This window comes from Thamnophis elegans, chromosome 4 (assembly GCF_009769535.1).
Source record: "Thamnophis elegans isolate rThaEle1 chromosome 4, rThaEle1.pri, whole genome shotgun sequence".
Lineage (NCBI taxonomy): Eukaryota > Metazoa > Chordata > Lepidosauria > Squamata > Colubridae > Thamnophis > Thamnophis elegans.
The window spans coordinates 127483137-127505913 of NC_045544.1; the positions used below are offsets into that span (position 1 = coordinate 127483137).

The 22777-nt window shown below is 42.6% G+C and overlaps 1 protein-coding gene across 1 annotated transcript in view; it reads left to right on the top strand.

Moving 5' to 3' along the window:
* GALNT17 (polypeptide N-acetylgalactosaminyltransferase 17) overlaps positions 1–22777 on the top strand; it is a 387132-nt gene that overhangs the window by 291665 nt on the left and 72690 nt on the right. Inside the window, exon 6 of the mRNA XM_032216602.1 lies at positions 4863–4980. Within this exon, the coding sequence (XP_032072493.1) occupies positions 4863–4980 (118 nt within the window). The remainder of the gene's footprint in view (positions 1–4862; positions 4981–22777) is intronic.

Genomic DNA, 22777 nt, shown 5'->3' on the forward strand with positions numbered 1-22777 from the left:
ATGACCACGGAAATGTCTTCGGACAGCACTGGCTCCGTCTTTGAAACGGATGAGCACTGCCCCCTAGAGTCAGGAACGACTAGCACATATGTGAGAGGTGAACCTTTACGTTTATCTTTTACTGCTTTTCAAAGAGAGATTCATCAGTATATATTCTTAAGTAGTTTATCAGCCATTTGTGCTTCAGTGAAAAGAGTTGGGAATGGGAATTCGACTCCAAGGGGACAACTCTTCCTTTCACTTTCATCTGAGTTCTTGGTGATATTGAGGAGTGCTGCTGATGTCAGGAAAGGTAGCCCATTCTTATGCAATGAGGAACACAAGACACTTGAGAGTAGCAACTTGATTAATTTCAAAATCTGAAACAAACCTGCATCATACCAACCGACATCCCTCCTGTCCATAGTTTATTCAGCTGAATTGAGCCTGAAGAATTCATCTTCAGATTCAATCAATCAATGAATCAGAATAGAGTTGGAAGGGACCTTGGAGGTCTTCTAGTCCAGCCCCCTGCTCAAGCAGGAAATGCTCTATAGCATTTCAGACCTCTCTTGTTAAAAACCTCCAGTGATGAAGCACCCACAACTTCTGAAGGAAGCTGTCCCACTGGTTAATGGTTCTCACTGTTAGGAAGTTTCTCCTTAATTCCAGATTGATTCTCTCCTTGATCAGTTTCCATCCATTGTTTCTTGTCTTGGCTTCCGGTGCTTTGGAAAATAAGTTGACCCCTTCCTCTTTGTGGCAGCCCCTCAAATACTGGTACACAGCTATTACGTCACCCCTAGTCCTTCTTTTCTCTAGACTAGCCATACCCAATTCCTGCAACCATTCTTCATATGTTTTGGTCTCCATTCCCTTAATCATCTTAGTTGCTCCTCTCTGCACTTTTTCCAAAATCTCAACGTCACAACAAATTGAGACACTGGATGATGAGTCTTCCAGCAAAGAACTGTGAACTTATATCCTTAAAAGAACTTATTCTTTTATCCTTTGCCAGTAGCGAGTAGTATACATTCTTTTTTCCCTGTCATCTTAGCCTTTCTTTGACCTATTCAGTTGCTGGGACAAATGTGATTTTGCCGCAGGGCAACTGACCGTGAACATGCTTGTAAACTAGTTGCAATCCTTAAATTTCTATCTGATCTGATCTTGATGCATTGCTTCCCAGGCCTGGGCTTCGGGTGTATGATGTTATCATACTGCCGGTTGCAAACTCGGTTTGTTTTTTTTCCATTCCCAGCGCAGGCAGTCCTTGGCTTATAATAATTCCTTTAGCAACTCTTTGCGAGGCAATGGTACTGAGAAAAGGGACTTACAGCCGGTACTCGCAATAGAACAGTTGCAGCATCCTGATGATCAAAATTTGGATGCTTGGCAACTGGCATGTGTTTAAGATAAGATTACCTTTATTGACATTTTTTTTATTGTGAGCACACTGGCCCACATTAAAAATGAAATTCTGCTGCCTGCTCTCAAAAGAAAGTATATATTTACCAATATACATACTGTATTTTTCGGAGTATAAGACATACCTTTTTCCCCCAAAAAAGAGGCTGAAAATCTGGGTGCGTCTTATACACTAAATACAGCATTTTTGGCCTGCTGAAACTCCACCCCCTTCACCAAAATGGCCATGCATAGCTTTACCAGAGCCGAGGTGGCGCAGTGGTTAAATGCAGCACTGCAGGCTACTTCAGCTGACTGCAGGTCTGCAGTTCCACTGTTCAAATCTCACTGGCTCAGGGTTGACTCAGCCTTCCATCCTTCCGAGGTGGGTAAAATGAGGACACGGATTGTTGTTGGGGGCAATATGCTGACTCTGTAAACCGCTTAGAGAGGGCTGAAAGCCCTATGAAGTGGTATATAAGTCTAACTGCTATTGCTATTGCTACCAAAATGGCCATGCATAGCTTTACCAAAATGGCTGTGCATAGCTTTACCAAAATGGCCGTGCATAGAGAGCTCCTGGAGGCTGGGGAGGGCAGAAATGAGCAAAAAATGGCCCATTTTGCCCCCCGCAGCCCCCAGCAGCACTCTATAAGTTTAAAGGCTATCCACACCCTTTTTTTGACAAAAAAATCAACCTCAATGGAGCAGGAGGCCAAGCGGTATGTTGATACTGCGGCTGCGAGGCAAGGCACATGTTGGGGAATGGACGCCCCTGTTTGCAGGGCCCTGAGGTAAGCCGGTAAGGGGCATGTGGGGCAGCTCCACCCATTTTTGCTTAATTGTGGCAAACAAATGCTTTGCTTAGTAACTGAAATTCTGGTTCTGGTTGTGGTTGCAAGTCAAGGACTACCTATAGTGCTCAAATAGTTTTCCTGGTTCTAATTCAGCCTTAGGAAAAGAGTTGAAGCAGACACCCTCTGTTTTAACTCAAGAAACAATCTAGAACTAAGGAGAAATTTCCTGACAGTTGCAACAATTAATCAGTGGAACAACTTGCCTCCAGAATTTGTGAATGCTCCAACACTGGAAGTTTTAAAGAAGATGTTGGATAACCATTTGTCTGAAGTGGTGTAGGGTTTCCTGCCTAAGCAGGGGGTTGGACTAGAAGACCTCCAAGGTCCCTTCCAACTCTGTTATTCTAAGAGTTGATATGGCTCACTTTTGAAGGTGTCAAATTAAGAATGGGTAGACTTAGGTTCAACCAATGGCTGGATCTGTTGCATTTCTTTAGGCCTGTCCATGTCAGAGGAATGTTGTTGGGGAAAATAAAAGTAGGGAGTGCTAATGTGTATGGGTAGTCCTCAACTTATGACCATACTTTTTGTTGCTAAGTGAGTTTTGCCCCATTTTATGACCTTTCTTGCCACCCTTGTTAAGTGAATCACTATAGTTGTTAAGTTAGTAACATAGGTGTGAAGTGAATCTGGCTTCCCCAATGGCTTTGCTTTTTCACAAGGTCGTAAAACGTGACATGACCCTAGGACACCAGAACCATCATAAATATGAGTCGGTTGCTAAGCATTTGAATTTTGGTCAGGTGACCATGAAGAATGATCCTAAGCGTGAAAAACAGTCATAAGTCACTTTTTTTCCAATGACGCTGTAACTTTGAATGGTCATTAAATGAACTGTTCTAAGTCAAGGACTACCTGTAGAGGTGGCTCTGTGCTTCTGAAGGAAACGCAGGGGAGAAATCAAACAAATAATTTGATTCAGTCCACATCCTCCTGATACCATTACAAGACGCACCTGTGAGCGTGCAGAAGAATGTATTGGCTCGGCGGTTCCATTCAATGCGTCAAATTAATTGGGGTGCCCAGTTCAAAAGGATGACTCGAGCGAATCAGAGCTTCATCCAGACCTAGTAAATTGTTAACGTGTCTGTGTCTAAGATAATCTTTGAACAACAAAAGAGACCCTTGACAAAAATCGGGGCACATGAGCGTTCGTTTTCTGGAAGCTTGATATCCACCGAGCATGAAAAGAAATACTTTCAGGATAACAGTAGAACAAAAGAATCAATTACCCAGAGTAGATTAAAAGAATGTGGTGGTGGTGGTGGAGGAGCTGGGAGGGTAAATTTGGAATTTGTAGGCATATCACCGCTAATCACAAAATAGCTGATTTGATGGAGACTGCCAGTTACAAAGCACGGTAGTTAGTTGAAGGCCAACGGGTCAACATGTTGTCATCTCCACAAGACCTTCAGGAATGAACTGCCCCATTCAAATTTAATTTTGTCTTTTCTTGGGTTGGATGCTTTTCAAAACAGAGCGTTGAGCTCTGCGAAGTGCTCAGAGCGTCCTCATGCCATCTCCATCAACCCCAGAGGCATCCTAGCAAATAGAGCTACTGTTAAAAGCTGGCACATTGTCCATTCCTTTTTTTTAATTAGAAGAATGTAATTAGATTAATTAAAAGAATCTTAAGTAGAAGAATCTTTCCCAAATTAGCAGGGAGCTTCTTATGCACCAAGGGAGGAGGTCTGCAGGCACAACGACGCTCACAACCATCAGATTGTCTAATGCTGATTTAAACTTCTATCACAATAGGTGTCCATATTGTGATGGGGCAGTGGTTAGAATGCAGCATTGCAGGCTAATTCTGCCGACTGCCAGCAGTTTGTTCCTGACCGGCTCAAGGTTTGACTCAGCCTTCCATCCTTTTGAGGTTGGTAAAATGAGGACCCAGATTGTTGGGGGCAATGTGCTGACTCTGTAAACCACTTAGAGAAGGCTGTAAAGCACTGTGAAGAAATATATAAGTCTAAGGTCTATTGCTAGAACAATTAGACCTCTATCTTTTGGGAAAGATAGCAGTAGCAATAGCACTTAGACTTATATACTGCTTTACAGTGTTTTACAGCCCTCTCTAAGCGATTTACAGAGTAAGCATTTTTTCCCTGGAAATTTGGGTCCTTATTTTACCTACCTCGGAAGGATGGAAGGCTGAATCAACCTTGAATTGCCAAATTGCAGGCAGCTGGCAGTCAGCAGAAGTAGCCTGAAGTATTGCACTCTAACCACCATGCCACTGTGGCTCAAGATCAGGGGTGGGTTTCTCGCCCCGTTCCAACCGGTTCGGTTGGAACGGGCCGGCGGTGTTCTCGTGCATGCGCGCGGTGCACGCATGCGTACTAGTGTCTGTGCGATGCTCCAGCTGCTCCTGGAGGATTGCGCAGGCGCTATATGCGTCCTGCGCATGCGTGGAAGTGCAGAACTCGTCAAAACCGGGTAAGGAGCGCGGACGGGCGGGTGCGCCCTTCGCTGTTCCCGGAAATTACTTACTTCCGGGTTCGCCGACCAACCGGTTCGCAGGGACCGCCGCGAACCGGTTGAAACCCACCCCTGCTCAAGATATAATCAGACCACAATAACAACGCACTTCTTACTTCTCTTCTACTTCTTCCTCAGGACGCCAGCTATGATTGGATGTTCTTTTGTGGTGAACCGGAAGTTCTTTGGGGAAATTGGTCTTCTCGACCCAGGGATGGACGTTTATGGTGGAGAGAACATTGAGCTTGGAATTAAGGTTGGTGAGATGATTAAAACAAAGTGATTCTTCTTCCTGAGGTAACTTAGTAAGAGCTTGCAAATTGAAATCTGATTCTTCCTCCTGGACTGTCCTTTCTGTAAATAAGTGGCTTCTTTCCGTAAAAAAAATATTACGATTAAGTCTTGCCTCCTAGTGCTTCAATGTTTACTCTATCTTTAAAAATAAAAAGAGTGGATTTTTTTTTAGATTGCTTCTCAAGAGTCACAAGTCCTAAACTTCCCAAAGAAATTGATAGTGTCTCTGCATAAATACAGATCGTTGATATACATGTGAACATCTCTAGAGAAATATTAGCTGGTATCAAGTTCTGTCTGAGATCAAATCGGTATCATTCTCTAAATCGTAAGAATTAATTAGCTAGCACTCCAAAGAAGTAAAAGATAATAAACGCTCACAGTTTCCTTCACTCGGAATCTAAGGTTCACTTTGGTCTTCTACAAGATTTGTGTGTTCTTCTAATCAGAAAAGCCCAATTAAATTTCCTTGAGCATTCAGGGGTATGATTAGAAAGTACGCTCTCCCTTCCACCCCACATATTGGTGAGCAATTGGTGAGACCTTTTGCACACCTCAAGGAGAAATAAACAGATGAGAAATTTGTTTCATTTCAAATGTTTTTACTTCACCTGTCGTGCGCCATCCCTGAAGACAGTAGGCAGCAACAGGCTGCAATAGTGTGGCAGTATGCAGAGAACCTCTTGTAAGCAGTATGTGGGAGTAACTCATTTTTTTGGGGGGGGGGGTTGTTCAAATTATTTATGGTTCAAGTCATTGAACCATAAGTTAAACAAATGAGCTCCGTCTGCATTCTCAGTCACAAACAAATTAACTAAGGTTAGCAGTATAAGATTAATCTATTGTTTGATTGTTCCTGTGAGATCCTTACTTGACCTTCTACCAACACAGCCAAGATAATGTTGTTGCCCAGATCCTGTTGCAATCATGGTTTTCATTTCTTTACTGGTCCTTGTTTCTCCCTCTTTCTTCTCTCCAGTCTGTTGTTAGGGACTGATGTACTTTGACTGACATATTACCAGAGCCGTGATAACAAACCTATGGCACTCGTGACACAGGTGGCACGCAGAGCCCTCTCTGCGGGCATGCAAGCTGTCACCCCAGCTCAGCTCTACCGCACATGCATGCACCTCCCACTGGCCAGCTGATTATTGGGTCTCTGCTGCGCATGCGTGGGGGGTGCGCATGTGGGAGAGGCACACACATGCATGTGGGGTTGCAGGGGGAGCACGTGCATGCATGGGGGGAGGGGGAGTGGGAGGAGGGTGCAGAGCTCCCCTCATGGCCCGTTTTTGGTCCCATGAGGCTGTAGGGAAACCTACTAGGTCCAAATGAGGTGCGGGGGGGTATGGCATTGCCCCCACATCCCGCTTTTGGTCCCAATGAAAATTGCTCTGAGCATGCACAGAAGCAAAAACCAAGATGGTGGCGTCTATGGTGGTGCCTGGAGAACTGGTTCAGGGGTGTGGCAGGCCTGGGTCGCTGCTGGTTCCAGGGATCCTGGCCGCCAAACCACTACCGGTTCAGCCGAACCAGTCCGAACTGGTTGGAACCCAACACTAAAAGCCAGGTCAGAACAATAATAGAAATAGCTTCCTTGATAGCCATCCATAGCCTCCTGTGCCCTTCACTTCTGCAATTTGATATCATTAGATTACGCTGTTACAATCAGTACCCTTGAATGCGATCTGTGGCTAATTACACCCCATTTGCACCCCAGGAAAAAAGCTTCCCAATCAGGCTATCAATGCAGCAAACATTCATCTTCAGTGACATGAGTTTTACTGATTTTTTCCCACTCGTAAAATAAGCAAAATGAATGCAACCTACTTCCAGCCTCTGCTCTCAAACTTACTCCCACCCGTCAGGCTGAAAATGAGTTCAGGCCTTGCAAGCAACAGTGGTTATCTGTCTTTAACAGCAATTAAAATGTCAAGCTAATCTTCTAGGTCATAAATCGAGTTTAAGTTCATAGATTTAAGTTTTGTTACCAAGCAGGCTGTGAACAGGGCCAGGCAATGAAGAGAGTACTGGTAGTCCTTGTTTATCCTCGACACTCGGGACTGGTAACTTGGTCATTAAGTGAAGCAGTCAATAAGTGAAACTGCGACAGTGTTTAGGATCCTATTGATAGAAGAGATATTTATAGTTCAGGGTTGAGCTATGGGATCTCTCTGAGCTTGATGGTTTTCTTGCAGATTTCATTACCGCTGTGTGTACTGTTGATGTTACCTAGTTTGGTAATGAAATGTCTGCAAGAAAACCACCAAACTCAGAGAGCACTTAGAATCTCATTTCAGCTTTACAGATCTGCAAAGGTTGTAAATGCAAGGACTGGTGGCATCACCAGTCATCACCATCATAACTTTTTCATCACCATCATAACTGCGAATGGTTGCGTAGTAGTTCAGGGTTGAGGCAGTTGTTAAGTAAGGACTAGCTGTAAGTCCAGATAGGTGGGGTACAGTGTTAGGAAGCAACCTGACAATAATTAAGGTTTCACAATAGGAATTGTCACAAGCCATTCTCCAGGTGCATGCTCAGAGCAACTTTTATTGTACTATGCATGTGGGCACAGTGCGCATCAAGCATGTGCAGCATGCACGGTGCATCCATGAGCAAACTGGCAGTAGTGACTGCCAAAACCCACCCCTGAATCAGTCATTGTTCCGCAAGGAGATTCATCCCAGCAATGCCCCTCCAAGTGCAGAGGCAAATGACCTTGACTCTCTGAGAAAGAATGTTGTTATGACTACACAGCTCTCATGCCCCATACAATCCCCCCTCCCAATTTCCCACAGTAGAATATGTGGCAGGCTTGAGGCCCATTGTAAAATATGTCTTCCAAGCCTGACACCAGGCTTTTTGAGAACTCAGTTACGATTTTTCCTTGGCTTTCCGCCTCTTAAGATGCTGGCATCTCTCCAGGTTGAGTGGAGAAAGCTTCTAGAGACCCTTCCATGTCTTGGTTGGACCTGATATACTTGATTCCAGGCTCCACTTTCTCACGGGTGAGCATGTCATCAATGGGTGTGTGTATGTGTGTCTTCCATCAATTTCCTTTTTATTCCTTTTCTGCTCTTCCTGTTCTTCTTCAGCTTCTGTTGAGGATTCAGGATAAAAAGCTACAAGGAGAAGAGATTGAGAGATGAGGTTGGTTGGTTTTGGTGTGCTGTGGGCACACGGCGGTTGTGATTTTATTTGGTTTTGATTTAATGTGTTTTATGTACCTGGTCATTCTTGTTTGTATAGGATGTGAAGCGAGACAAATCCATTTTTAATACATTAGGGTCAAGCTAACCATGACTTCAGCATGATGTGTAAATTTTATCAAGGTATTAAAGACAGAGAACAATCAATGTTAACAAGATAAACGAAGAGCTCAGACTTGGTGGATGCCCGTATATCTTTAATGCAAAGGAGCTGCACTGCAAGAGATCTTAGGATGGAGGGACATGATCTTCAATTAGGATGGCATGCTTTTTTATGGTACGGAAGTAGTATGATACATAGATATTTTCAAAGACACTATGCAATTTAGTTCAATTCCTCACACACACGCTTTGCTTAATGTACGGGAAAATATTAAATTACAAAACTATATGAAAATACCAGTCTGGCTCTGCACAATGGAAGCCTTGATATACCCAAATCTTATTAACTTGGAAAAAATGTATTTTATAAAGACATTTTAAATGAGAATGGTGAACTTAAAACTAGGCAACAATTACAAAACCAAAGGGTGGACTTAGCTTGGTGGCCGTATCTGCAAATACAATCAAGATATAACAAAGATGTAAAAATATGGGTTTTTTATGAAGAACCAACAACACTTGATAAGATTTTATTAGGGACAGATGAAAAACTGATTTTTACACACACACACACACACACACATACACACACGCTGGTCTTGTTGTTTTCGGGTCTTTTCCCGTGTAAGATTGAGATTGTCTTGGCAATGAGGTCTCACTCGCCATCTTCAGGCTGGGTTTTGGGCTTAAAGTGTGATCGGAGCTGCCGTCTTTCTATAAATCTTGGTGAAGTGTGTGTGTGTGGAGTGCTGGCTTTGTTTCAGTAAGTGGAATGATTGGTTGTGTGGTTGTATCATGACTGGTAGATTGGTGCTGATTGGTGCTGGCTGTGTGTCTATTGTTTCGTGTTGTAACAGCCTGGGTGGTAGGTGGGGTGTGTTTGTTGACTAGGGCTGGTTTCCAGATGTTTGGTAGGTGGGAGGTATCATCATGTTTATTCATATTGTGGGGGTGTTTCTCTATTTCAATAGCTTCCATAATTACCTCCTGCCTACATATCTAAATTATATTGGTTTTCGTAGATTTTCACGGGTGTAGGTATGCTGGTCTTGTTGTATTCGGGTCTTTTCCCGTGTAACATTGAGATTGAGATTGAGAAACATTGCCAAGACAATCTCAATCTTACATGGGAAAAGACCCGAATACACCAAAACCTGCATACCTGTACCCGTGAAAATTTACGAAAACAAATATATATATTATAGGTGGCATTTGCCACCAGCAAGATTGGCAAAAATATCTAGCAATATGTCTGCCAAATGTTGGCAATGAAATCAGACCCCAGCTACTTATTATCATATGTAGTGGACTTGTATGAAAGCAAGAAAATATTGGAAGAAAATACATACTTTGTTGGAAAAGATGATTAAGCAAATATAGATCTGAAACCAGAAATATTTTTGTTGGGTATAATGCCAGGGGGTTATGATAAAGGGACTATATATTTAGTTTTGCAAGTACTGAGAGCAGCAAGGAGTGTATTTGCACAATATTGGAAAAATGAGAACAGTCTATCAGATGAGGATGTAATTCAGAAAATATTAGACTGTGCAGAGATGGATAGATTGACTTTAAAAATAAAAGACAAAGAAGACACAGGATATTACTTGACATAGAATAGATTTTATAAATGGTTAGAGATAAGAGGTAGAAATTAGATGAAGAAAAATCAGTGCTATGTAAGAATTAAATATAAAGATGGTTTATAATTATAAATATGCTAATATAGTTAATTCTGTTAATTATGAATAAGCTAAAGAAGAAATTGAGCCAAAACTATTCTGTTATATTATTACTATTTTTACCAGTATATATGTTAATATTTTGTGTTTTCTCTTTGTTTGTCTTTTGTAAATGATACACCCTGACAATAATACACTGTGTTCAAAATGTTTATGAATAATTTAAAAAAAGGATGGAGATTTTTCAGCTTGACTTGGTCTCTTTTCCAAAGCAGAAAATTGTATGGAGTAGCAATACTTTCAGTCCTCTTCCATCAGCCTCTGAGAGTCTCCAAATGTTAGAAATAGTTTAACTAACAAGCAAGAAAAGAAAAAAAAAGAATTTCCAAAATGGCACTTGCTATTTTTAACTTCCAGTTTATCATTAAACTGATGACAATGGATAGATCGCTACTTCATGAATAGGCAAAATGAAATCTAAGGAGGCCAAATCAAGATATTTGCTAGACATGATGATTTTAGACTTACATTCATTCTTAAACATGCCTAGTTCTGGTTCTGCAATGGTTTGTGTTGGTTTACGGGGGAGGGGGAGGGGAGCAACCTCATAAAACTTTGTACATATTCTCTGTGAAGTTCTCTCAGCTTGGTTGTTTGCTTGCAGATGTTTTGCTATACAACTAGGTAACACCATCAGTGCTAATGAATGTGGGGTTTGCCCCCTGTTTATGTGGCTTGTCCTGCCAAAATTGCTGAATGTCTAGTTTTCTATTTGGTAGCTCCTTGGTTTGGATATTGTTTTCTGCTTGATTGTTTGTCTGGTGTTTATCCCTGATTATCTGGGTTTTGGTGTTGTGATCCCTTTGTTTCCTTCTTAGCTTTTTTATTGCCTTTCTGAATGCTCTGTAAACGTCATTTATCTCTATGTGTCTACTGAAGATTGATTTGCCTAACCTCCATATTCCCATTAATTCCTGAGCATCTTTGGATTTAACTTGATCTAGGATGCTGACAGTTTCCCAGTTGAAACTATGTTTGTCTGTCCATCTTAATATATCTTTATGTATTTCTAAAGATATTTAATCTAGATGCATTAATTTGTAGGTCCATTTGTTGTCGGTGGTTAATTTTTCTTGAGTAGAAAATAAAGTCTCCTGTAAGTCAAGCTTAGGGCGATGTGATGGCTCAGCAGTTAAAATGCTGGGCTTGTCGGTTAGAAAGCCTGCAGCTCAGGTTCGAGACCCAAGCAACACAAGATGGGGTGAGTTCCCATCTTCACCTCACCTCCTGGCAACCTAGCAGTTCAAAAACATGCAGATGCGAGTAGATCAGTGGTGGGTTTCAGTTTTTTTTAGAACCTGTTCTGTGGGTGTGGCCTACTTTGTGGGTGTGGCTTGGCAGTCATGTGACCGGGCAGGTATGGCCAACTTGACATCACTCATGCACACTCAGTCACATGAACACCACCCCCAAGCCATGTGGCAACAATTTTTGGAACTCCTATGAAAGGGCGGGGAGGAAGAGAGGGGAAAACCTCCCAAAAATAGACAACTGGAGGATTAAGGGCCGAAGTTAGGGAGATCGGAGAAGGCACGACAGAGGGGAATCCAGTAGAAAGCTATCACACGCTGGGGAAAGAACTTTGGGAGATCGGAGGAGGCAAGACAGAGGGGAATCCAGGAGAAAACTCCGGGCAGGCATTCTGGAAGTTACTTCTGGGTCCATTTCACCATCCAGTTCTCCCAATCCGGTGTGAACCGGCAGAAACCCACTACTGGAGTAGATAAATAGGCACCACTTCCGGGGGGGAGGAGGTAACAGGGCTCTGTGATATCATACTGACCACATGACCACAGAAATTTCTTTGGACAGTGCTGGCTCAATGCCCTTGAAATGAAGATAAGCACTGTCCCCTAAATTGGCAATGGCTTGCAGAGTAAAATCTGCAGGGATTCCTGTACCTTTTTTTAATAAGTCAAGCTTGATTTTTTATTGGTCCATTCATGAAATTTTCTTGGCAACATTTCTCCCTTAAATTTCACAGTTTAGCATAGGATGATCCCAGGGCATCCCCAGCCCTGGGAATTTCTGGTGATCTCCTATCCAACTACTAATAAGATCAGGGGTGGGTTGATGCTGGTTTTACTACCGGTTCGCAAATCGCGCACTTTGTGAGCACGTGCGCTGTTCAATGTAACTTGTTCTGCAAGCATGCGCAGAGCAATTTACAGTGACCTGCACACATGCAGTCACTGAAATCCAAAATGGCGGTGGCCCAGTGAGGGAACCGGTTGAGGGTCATGGTAGGCCTGCGTCACTGCCGATTCTGCGACCCTGGCCTGACTTCCACTACCGATTCGGCCGAACCGGGCCAAACCGGCAGCAACTCACCTCTGAATCAGATCCAATCCAGATCCATATAGCTACTGTATGCTTCTGAAATTCCTGCCCTTTGTATGTTGTTTGGGCGCATACACTATATTTCCAAAAGTATTCGCTCACCTGCCTTTACTCGCATATGAACTTACTGTAAGTGACATCCCATTCCTAATCCATAGGGTTCAATATGACGTCAGTCCATCCTTTGTAGCTATAACAGCTTCAACTCTTCTGGGAAGGCTGTCCACAAGGTTTAGGAGTGTGTTTATGGGAGTTTTTGACGATTCTTCCAGAAGCGCATTTGTGAGGTCACACACTGATGTTGGATGAGTTTACGTGGCCTACCACTTCGTGGCAGAGTTGCTGTCGTTCCCAAACACCTCCACGTTCTTATAATACAGCTGACAGTTGACTGTGGAATATTTAGGAGCGAGGGAACTTCACAACTGGATTTGTTGCACAGGTGGCATCCTATCACAGTTCCACGCTGGAGTTCACTGAGCTCCTGAGAGTGACCCATTCTTTCACCAATGTTTGTAAAAACAGTCTGCATGCCTAGGTACTTGATTCTATACCCCTGTGGCCATGGAAGTGATTGGAACACCTGATTCTGATTATTTGGATGGGTGAGCGAATACTTTTGGCAATATAGTGTATATTGCAATATATAGGCAAATGCAAAATTTGAAATAGAACAACAAACCAAGCTGCATATTAGCTCAGTAAGTACAGGTGAGATCAGTCCACTTGGACGTATAAACCAAATAAATCCATGGAAGAATATCCCACTCTGAAAGGCAGTTATGAAGCTGTAGTAACTTTGGCAAGCTGAAACGGCACAAGCTTTTTCTATGATCCTTAATTGGCTACAAAAAGAAGGCATGGAAAACTCATTTTTAAAATGTGCCAAATTCAAGTGTGGGTTGTGTAGACGTACAACTAGCACAGATCTCGCTGAGCTGCAGTTATAAGAAGAGAAGAAAAATAAATGTTATGGGATAGACAGGGCTTTTCTTGTTAGATCTTAGGCAGACTATCTATCTTTCTGCCAGCAGTTGGAAAGTGTTATATTACTGTGCAATCTCAAAGGTTACTGTGAATCACTAACAATAAAAAGCACACTCCAAAGCTCGGGAAATGTCAGAGGTTCGGTTTGCAGTATTTGCTTATTCCGAGATGCCTTGATGCTGCTTCAATAAACTCTTGCCAGTCTCAGCCCACAGTCTCCCATGTAAATTCTGGAGGGAATTTGATGCCAGCTGTTTAGCCCGATTGTGAAAAACAGATATGACAGGCACAAACAACCAAAGCCACACATGCAGAGTTCAATATAACTTCTTTATTGTGTTCTGGTCTGTAATGTAAGCATCTCCTCAGACTGGAAGCCTTCCCTTGGAAACAAATAGACCAGGCCCAGGGGTGGGTTTCAACCAGTTCGTGGCGGTCCCTGCGAACCGGTTGGTCGGCGAACCCGGAAGTAAGTAACTTCCGGGAACGGCGAAGGGCCCACCAGCGCACCCGCATTTCTTACCCGGTTTTGACGAGTTCTGCGCTTACACGCATGCGCAGGACGCATACAGCGCCTGCACGATCCTCCAGGAGCAGCTGGAGCATCGCACAGATGCTAGTATGCATGCGTGCACCGTGCGCATGCATGCATGTGCGCGAGGACGCCGCCGGCCCCATTCCAGCCGAACCGGTTGGAACGGGGCGAGAAACCCACCGCTGACCAGGCCCCAAAGAACTGGTAGCTATTTCATTGTTTTAGCAAATGGTTAATGTTGTAGATTGGGACGCGGTGGCTCAGTGGCTAAGACGCTGAGCTTGTCGATCAGAAAGGTCAACAGTTTGGCGGTTCGAATCCCTAGTGCCTTGTAACAGAGTGAGCTCTCGTTACTTGTCCCAGCTTCTGCCAACCTAGCAGTTTGAAAGCATGTAAAAATGCACATGACCACGGAGACGTCTTCGGACAGCGCTGGCTCTTCAACTTTGAAAGGGAGATGAGCACCGCCCCCCAGAGTTGGGAACGACAAGCACATGTGTGCAAGGGGAACCTTTACCTTTAATGTTGTAGATGATTGTCCTTTGTATTTTTGGTGATTACTGGACACTGGACACTGCCCAGAGTGATGTTGTTTGTATGGGGAGGGGCATATAGGTGCTTCAGATAAATAAATACACAAGCAAGCAGACAAATGGATGAGACGAAATAACAAATTGTAGAGTTCAGAAGAGCCCATACAGTTAGAACCATTAGCCAGTGTAACAACCTGCGTCCAGAAGTTGTGGGTGCTCCATCATTGGGGTTTTTTAAGAAGAGTTTGGACAGCCATTTGCCTGGAAGGGTATAGGGACGTGATAGCGAACCTATGGAATGTGTGCCATAGGTGGCACGCAGAGGCCTCACTGCAGGCACGCGAGCCGTTGTCCCAGCTCAGCTCCACTGTGCACCTCCTGCCACCCAGCTGGTATTTAGGTCTCTGCTGTGCATGCGGGAGATTCAAGGGCATGCATGGGAGTAGGGGAGCATGTGCTCATGCACAGGGATCAGGGCATGCATGCGTGGTCACATGCACATGTGGGGGGAAGCACATGCGCAGAGAGCAGGGAGCAAGCAGGGGTATCGTATACACAAGCCAGGGGGTGGGGCGCATGGGTGGGGCGCGCACGCACTGCATTATGGGTGTGAGGGCTTTCAGTGTGTGACGACAAAAAGGTTAGCCATCACTTGTATAGGATCTCCTGCTCGAACAGGGGGTTGGACTAGAAGACCTTCAAAGTCCCTTCCAACTCTGTTATTCTGCTGTCTAGTCCACCGTTTCTCAATCTCAACACCTTTAAGATGATAGAACTCCCTCAGAAATCCCAGCCAGCAAGTAACAGGAATTACAAAAATAAGATATCTAATGAAGTAATCAAGAGAAAAATGATTATTTTATTTTTTGAAAAAATATTGTTATATTTTGCTCAATCTTTCTAATAATCAAAAAATCCCATTTTACTAGAACAGTTTTTTCTCCCCTGGCTCTGACACATACAATCTCACCACTGAGCCCACAACAGTAATCTAAGGCGATTTTGCAATTGTCACATGAGTTCAGAGAGGCCTTTGGTGCTGTCAGGCAACGCAGCCAAATCTCTCTCAAGATTTCACAGTTTAAAAATGCTTAGAAGCATTTCCCCGCAATCAATAGGAGATGGGAAACTGTTAAACAGTGTGAAGAATGCTGTGTTGCTAAGCCTGCGTTGAGACTTTAATCCTTCATAGAATATATTTTCTTTCATTAAATATGACTTACACTATGAATTCAAAAATCACTTTCCTCTCTTTCTCTTTCTCGGAGAATAAGTGGGAGAATTGTACTTTCAGACTTGCAAGACTGATGTCAGCATTGCCAGGTAGACCAGACGGGAAATGTGAATAGATAAACAAAGTCTACTTTATTTGTCAAAGCCATATTAATAGACTCTCTTGCAAGTCTGAAAGAAAATTTCTCCCACAGTCTGAGAAACTGGGAAGGGTCTCTTCTAAGCCATTTTCCTTGCCCATTGTGGCAACCAAAACTGGATGCAGTATTCCAAGTGTGGTCTTAACAGTGCAGTATAAAGCAATACTAACACTAGATTAGATTACATTAGATTAACAGAGTTGGAAGGGATCTTGTAGGTCACCTAGTCCAACCCACCCACCCCCCAAGCAAGGGACTCCACACCATTTCTGACAGATGGCAGTCCAATCTCTTCTTGAAAGCCTCCAGTGATGCAGCTCCCACAACCTCTGAAGGCAACTTCTGTTCCTTTGGTTGATTGTTCTCACTGTCAGAAAATTTCTCCTTATTTCTAGGTTGACTCTCTCCTTGGCCAGTTTCCATCCATTATTCCTTGTCTGGCCTTCAGATGCTTTGGAGAAAAGGTTGACCCCTTCCTCTCTGTGGCAGCCCTTCAAATATTGGAAGACTGCTATCATGTTTCCCCTGGTCCTTCTCTTCACTAGACTAGCCATGCCCAGTTCCTGTAATCATTCTTCATATGTTTTAGTCTCCAGTCCCCTAATCATCCTGGTTGCTCTTCTCTGCACTTTTTCTAGAGTCTCAATATCTTTTTTATAGTGTGGTAACCAAAACTGGGTGCAATATTCTAGGTGTAGTCTTCCTAAGGCTTTATAGAGTGGAATTAGTACCTCACTAGATCATGATTGTATCCCTCTGTTGATGCAGTTTAGGATTGCATTGGCTTTTTTGGCTGCTGCTGCACACTGCTGACTCATATTTAGCTGAGACTGCAAGATCCCTCACTTCACATGATAGTGATACTTGATACCTGATATCAGACCTTGTGATGTAATTTTGGGATCATTCGTGTCATGATATCATCAAGCATTACTATTTTGGTAGCCCTGTAGCTTGCCACTTTTTCCTGGCCACTTTTTAAAGAGGCACGATTGAGAGCGTTTTAACGAATGCATCACTTTTGGTTTGGTGGCAGCCGTGCCTCAGATAGAAAGTCCCTACAGAGAGTGGTAAGGACAACCGAGAAGATTATAGAACGTTTGCTTCCTGCTATTCGGGATACTGCTTATAAGTGCTATGTACTTAGAGCTCAAAGCATTGTTAGAAACCCCCACACACACATTTCATGGTCTGTGGTTAAATGCAGCACTGCAGGCTACTTCAGCTGACTGCAGTTCTGCAGTTCGGCTGTTCAAATCTCACCGGCTCAGGGTTGACTCAGCCTTCCATCCTTCCGAGGTGGGTAAAATGAGGACCCGGATTGTTGTTGGGGGCAATATGCTGACTCTGTAAACCGCTTAGAGAGGGCTGAAAGCCCTATGAAGCGGTATATAAGTCTAACTGCTATTGCTATTGCTATTGTTTCCATTGCTCCCTCTGGGAGAAGGGTTCAAAGTATTTCTAGCAGGACAACAAGATTCTGTAACAGCTCTGTTCCCTATGCCATCCGTCTGGTAAACTTGCAAGATTTGTTTCTCTTGCCATCTACATGTATACATCCAAACTAGATTGTGTTATTTCTCTGTGTCATGTAATATATGTGGGTACATGCATAATTACGTATGTGTGTGTGTTTATTTATGTATGTATGCATTTATTTTATCTATTGATCTATCTTGTCATGTTTATGTAGTATATATTAGAATTGGTGGCCCTTCATTTTAATGTATGCCAATTAGTGTACATTCAAAGTGACAATAAAGTTATTCTAAGTGTAAGTCTTCTAAGTCTGAGCCCTTAAGTTTAAAAACTTCCACATTAAAAGTTTTATAAAACAGATATTAACAATAATAATTGTACGAACAATGGGGGTGTCTGGCATGCTGCTGTGAAAATGCATCTTACATTTTACAGCTTAGAATTCTTTGGCTCCATGGGGATAAACATTTAATTTGCATGCTAAAACTGTTTTTTTCTGGGTTTGTGTAATATACCATATTGAACCATGAACGAATTCCAAAGGTTGGGTTTGCCCTAAATCATCAAAACCAACCTCCGAAACCTAAGCACAAACCAGACAAGAATAAAGTCATCTGATCGATCTTTAATTAAGTGTATTATTTGACTTTGTGAACACTCCTTTTCTCTCCCTGTCTCTCTCTTAAATTCACACATATCATTGCATGCAGAGGTGGTATTCGGCTGGTTTGGACTGGTTCCACCCGAATGGATAGTGGAAATCGCATGTGGGCTCACTCACCTGCCCCATCTCTATGCCGTCCTATTTAGGCACGTATTTAAGCCGTGCGCATGCATGCAAGCCACACACACGAACAAAGCACATGCATGGAAGGCCATGCGCATGCATTGACGGGGCGCGTGCCCTCACATTTGCAAACCAGTAAGGAAAGTAAGTGAATACCACCCCTGGTTGCTTCCTTATTAAGCAGGAACTAACCACAGATTAGCATCTGAAGTACGGGATTCAAGAGGAGCAAGGAAGAATATTTGTCATGCATTCAGGGCTGGTAATTTTTCCAGATGCACATTATCTGAGTTAAGGACCAGATAAAGTAAACATGTATTTTGCATTTTCCCAGATAAAATAGTTTAATGACTGCTGTGAGCAATGTTGCCCACGATATCCATTGCTGATTTTGTTCCTTCATAGACTCTGTTAGTGATGCTCTGGGGGTATTTGAACAGCTGCATGCTTTGTCAGGGAATCAGTTTCTGTGCACACACAGATACACAACTAGGTTTATTGCTCAGGAACATGCGCACACACGCACGCACACACATTCGGCTCTGGAAAAAAATATGGCATAATTAAAATGCTTGATCATCACGTCCAACTTTCATCCCAATGTTCTTGATGAAATTCAAAATTCATTTTATTTCCCAGGCTCTTGCACAATGCTGCTTGAAAAGAACAATAGAAAAAAGAAAGAAAGAAAAGGATTCTCTATAATGAATGAGCCGAAATAGAAAAAAAAGCTAGGCTGAAATTTTCAGCCCAATATCCAACTCCACGTTTTGTTCAAATAATAATAAAAAAATTGTTTCCTCTGCTTATCTTCCTTGGCTCAAACCTGGCTATTTCCTGCTAGAGGTGCAAACAGGGGATTGTTGTGTGTTTGTGTGTGTGTGTGTGTGTGTGCGTGCGCGGACGCATCCGTGCATGTGTATTTGTGTTGATGTGTGTGTTTATGTTTGTCAATTATTGAAGTGCCACTTCATTTTTAAATGCATTACAATGCATGTAAAAATAATATACATTATAAAACATGGATATTATACATTATAATATATTTTTATGCGTTATAAAAAATAATGATGAGGCTTCAGTTCAACAGTTGCAGCCACGCTCTTGCCCAGGTAGTTCTCATTTAGTGACTGCTTTGTTTGGCAATCGTTCACAATTACAATGGTGATGAAGAAGTATACCTTTATAAGTATTTAACTATTTTTGCGACCAATCCTCCCATTTACAATATTTGCAGATCTGTAATCAAAGGGAAGAAGTCAGATCGTGAAGTACAATCACAGTTTCATGCAGCAATAACTTAACTTTGTTTATTTATTTACGTGTCACATTTCTGAATCACCTTCAAAGAGATGGGTGGTTAATGACCAAGTTGCGGGTCCCAATTATGATTGCTAAACAAGGACTAACTCTACATCCAGCCAATGCTACTAGTTGGAAATGCCAATGAAATCTGGGCAGCTTCCTCCTGTAAAATTTCCCTCCCCTCTTGCTCTTCAAAGCCTTCCCAATTTCAGTGACTCCCCAATTTTACTTTTCAATGACAAAGCAAAATATTACTCTCTGTATCCTGGATGGGTACCATTCTTCCTTTCCCCAACCCTCAGCCCTCACATCCTTCTGAGCTGTCCTCACAACAGGATTTGATAACAGTTGATGTATGTTAAACTTGATTATGTAGGGGACCATGATATGATTCTTTATCAGTTGTAATCTCTTTTACACTTTAATTCTCATCTGATTTTATTAAGGACTGTAATGACAGAAATGTTCCTTCTGAAATATCTCAAGATTTCCCTGAAATATCTCAGGGTTTTCACTAATAGTTCACTACACTATTATAATAAAGAAAAGAAATATATTGGGGTTGGTGCTGTTGTTTTCTCCTTTCCTTTCCTTTCCTTTCCTTTCCTTCCTTTCCTTTCCTTTCCTTTCCTTCCTTTCCTTTCCTTTCTCCTTTCCTTTCCTTTTTCCTTTCCTTTCCTTCTCCCCTTCTCTTCCCCTCCCCCTCCTCTCTCCTTCCTCACCTCTCCCCTCCTCTCCCTCCTTCCCTCTTTCTTTCTTTCTTTCTTTTTTTCTTTCTTCTAAGCAATCCCAATCTTCTCTCTTTTGGATTGAACTAAGCCTGACCTCATATAATTCAAACATGGTGGAGAGCTTTTAAAAAAAACTTTTTAAAAGCTTTTACAGAATTCAAGTTGTACTGGGGGTGATATACTGATGTTATTAGAATTAGGGGCAGAATTTTCTTCTTTTTTTAAAAAAAATATATCTTCTCTCCTTCCTTTCTTCTCCTTACATTGTGCATGTATTTCATTTCTTTAAGCCAATGAATTATCAGTCTTGGACACTTAATTCATCTCCTTTATTACTCCTTAGTTTTGTTCCCCCGAGATTCTTAACCCAGCCAACCACAATCCCACTCAGATCTCTTTGCTTGTTACTCTGGCAGCATATAAACTTAGTAACTAGGTTAAAAGACTCAGAGTCTTGTCAATTTTCTTGAGGAAGTGCCTAATATCTCAAGAGCCATTATAGTGGGGAAGCCAGATAAACCTTCACAACATCAGCCGCTCTTATGTATTGTTCAAGCAGGTGGTAACGGTTGTAGAAATAATGGGAAGGAAAAATGAGAAAATCAATCTCCTCAAAATACATGCAATATTCATCTCCTATTCTCACTGGGTTTTTTTTTCCTTACATTCAGCCACAGTAGAAATCTCTGTAGCAACATTCTAAGGTCTTTCTTAAGGAAATGCGCAGAGCCAATCGCCAATCTTTTCACTTGCAGAAAAGGAAGCATACAAGTAGTTAACAGAATAACAGAGTTGGAAGGGATTTTGGAGGTTATTTAGACCAGGGGTCCCCAACTTTTTGGACCTCAGGGACCACTAAATTCATAATTTATTTATTTTTTTAAAATTTATTGAACAGGTTTTTTTTCCAGTTTTTTTAACACAATTATCATCTTTGCAACATTTCCACATCAGTATACCTCCATTATACCATTTTGGTCCATACATGTGTACATATATTTTGTTTATACATGATAGTCTATTAATATATTAATTTATCTACAATACCTCTTATGCCATACATATGTATTTATACTTCCTGTATATATCTTAGTCTACTAATGTTCTAATTTATATAAAATACATCTTATATCTATCTATGTGTACATATATTTCTTTTATATATATTAATCCCTCAGTGTACTATTTCATATACAATGCATCTTACATTTTCTATTTTGCTCATTTATGCGGCTTTGTAATTGTTTTCTGATTTCTTAATCTTTCTTTCCTTAATGCTTTCTTATTCCTTATATCTTTCCTCTAGCCATTTATACCACATATTCCATGCCAAATAATAATCGATTATCCTTTATCTTTTATTTCTTTTGTGAGAATGTATTCACTAAATTCATAATTATAAATCCCGCTGACCCCTAATATGATCTGCCTAATGACTGGCTGGGTGGTGGCCTACTTGATGTCACTCACATTGAGGGACACCTCGCTGGCTTCTACTCACCCCTCCCCTGCCAGCCCTTCCTCGACTTCCTGCCTGGGCTCCTTAGGACCCCAACAGGAAGCAGTTGTTGGAGCTAAGCAGCCACCATGAGAAAGAGTTGGCAAAACAGCTGGCTCAGTTCAAATTGGATCCGACCGAGGAGGACACTCAGCAGAAGCACCTCACTGAGGACTACAAGTATAGGCTTTCCAAGCAGAGGGAAGACCTGTGGGAGTGCAAAGCCAGATACTGACGCCTGGAGGCTCAGTGGGCTAAGAGGGTCAGCCTGTTCCAGGTCATGATACAGTCCTACTGGAACAAAGCCCTCTGGCTCTTTGCCACCAGCAACTCTTCCAGTTTCCGGCGCTCCTGTATGTGCACATCAGGAAGTTGCTCTTCCAGTTTCCAGTGCTGCACCGTGCCCGCGCTCCCTTTACCTCACTCAGTACCGAAAGGGTTCACTAACACTGCCCTATAACATTCCCTAGAATTGGCTGTCTAATTTCTTCTTAAAAGTGTCCAGTGATGGAGCAGCCACAGCTTCTGAAGGGAAGCTGTTCCACTATTTAATTGTTCTCACTGTTAGCAAATTTCTCCTCAGTTCTAGGTTGCTTCTCTCCTTGACTAGTTTCCGTCCATTGTTTCTTGCCCTCCTCTTCTTTGTGGAAAAGACTAGCTGCCATTGAACTAGGTTGCTTGGTGCAGGGTTAGCATGGCCAAATTTGGGGAGGGGGAGATATCTGTGGGTTCAGACCTTTGAGGCTATGAAAATTGCATTATGGAACATTTCCTGTTTTGTCCTTCATTAAAGGAAAACGATTGCACAATACAGGCCAGTGATGGCTAAACTTTTTCTAAAGGTTAGCCAAAATTGTGTTTGTACACACTATCATGCACGTATCATGCCCACCTGCCTGCACATGCACACGTGACACACACACGTGGGGGGGAGCTTTTGCCTTCCCCAGGCTCCGAAGGCTTTCCTGAAGCCTGGGGACGGTGAAAAATGGCCCAACAGCCCTCCAGAAGGCTGAAAATTGGCACGCTGGGCCTGGTTTCTGACCTCCCCGGGCTCCGGAGTCTTTCTTGAAGCCTGGGGAGGGTGAAAACAGCCTCCCTTGCCCTCGGGGAGGCTGTTTTCGCCCTCCCCAAG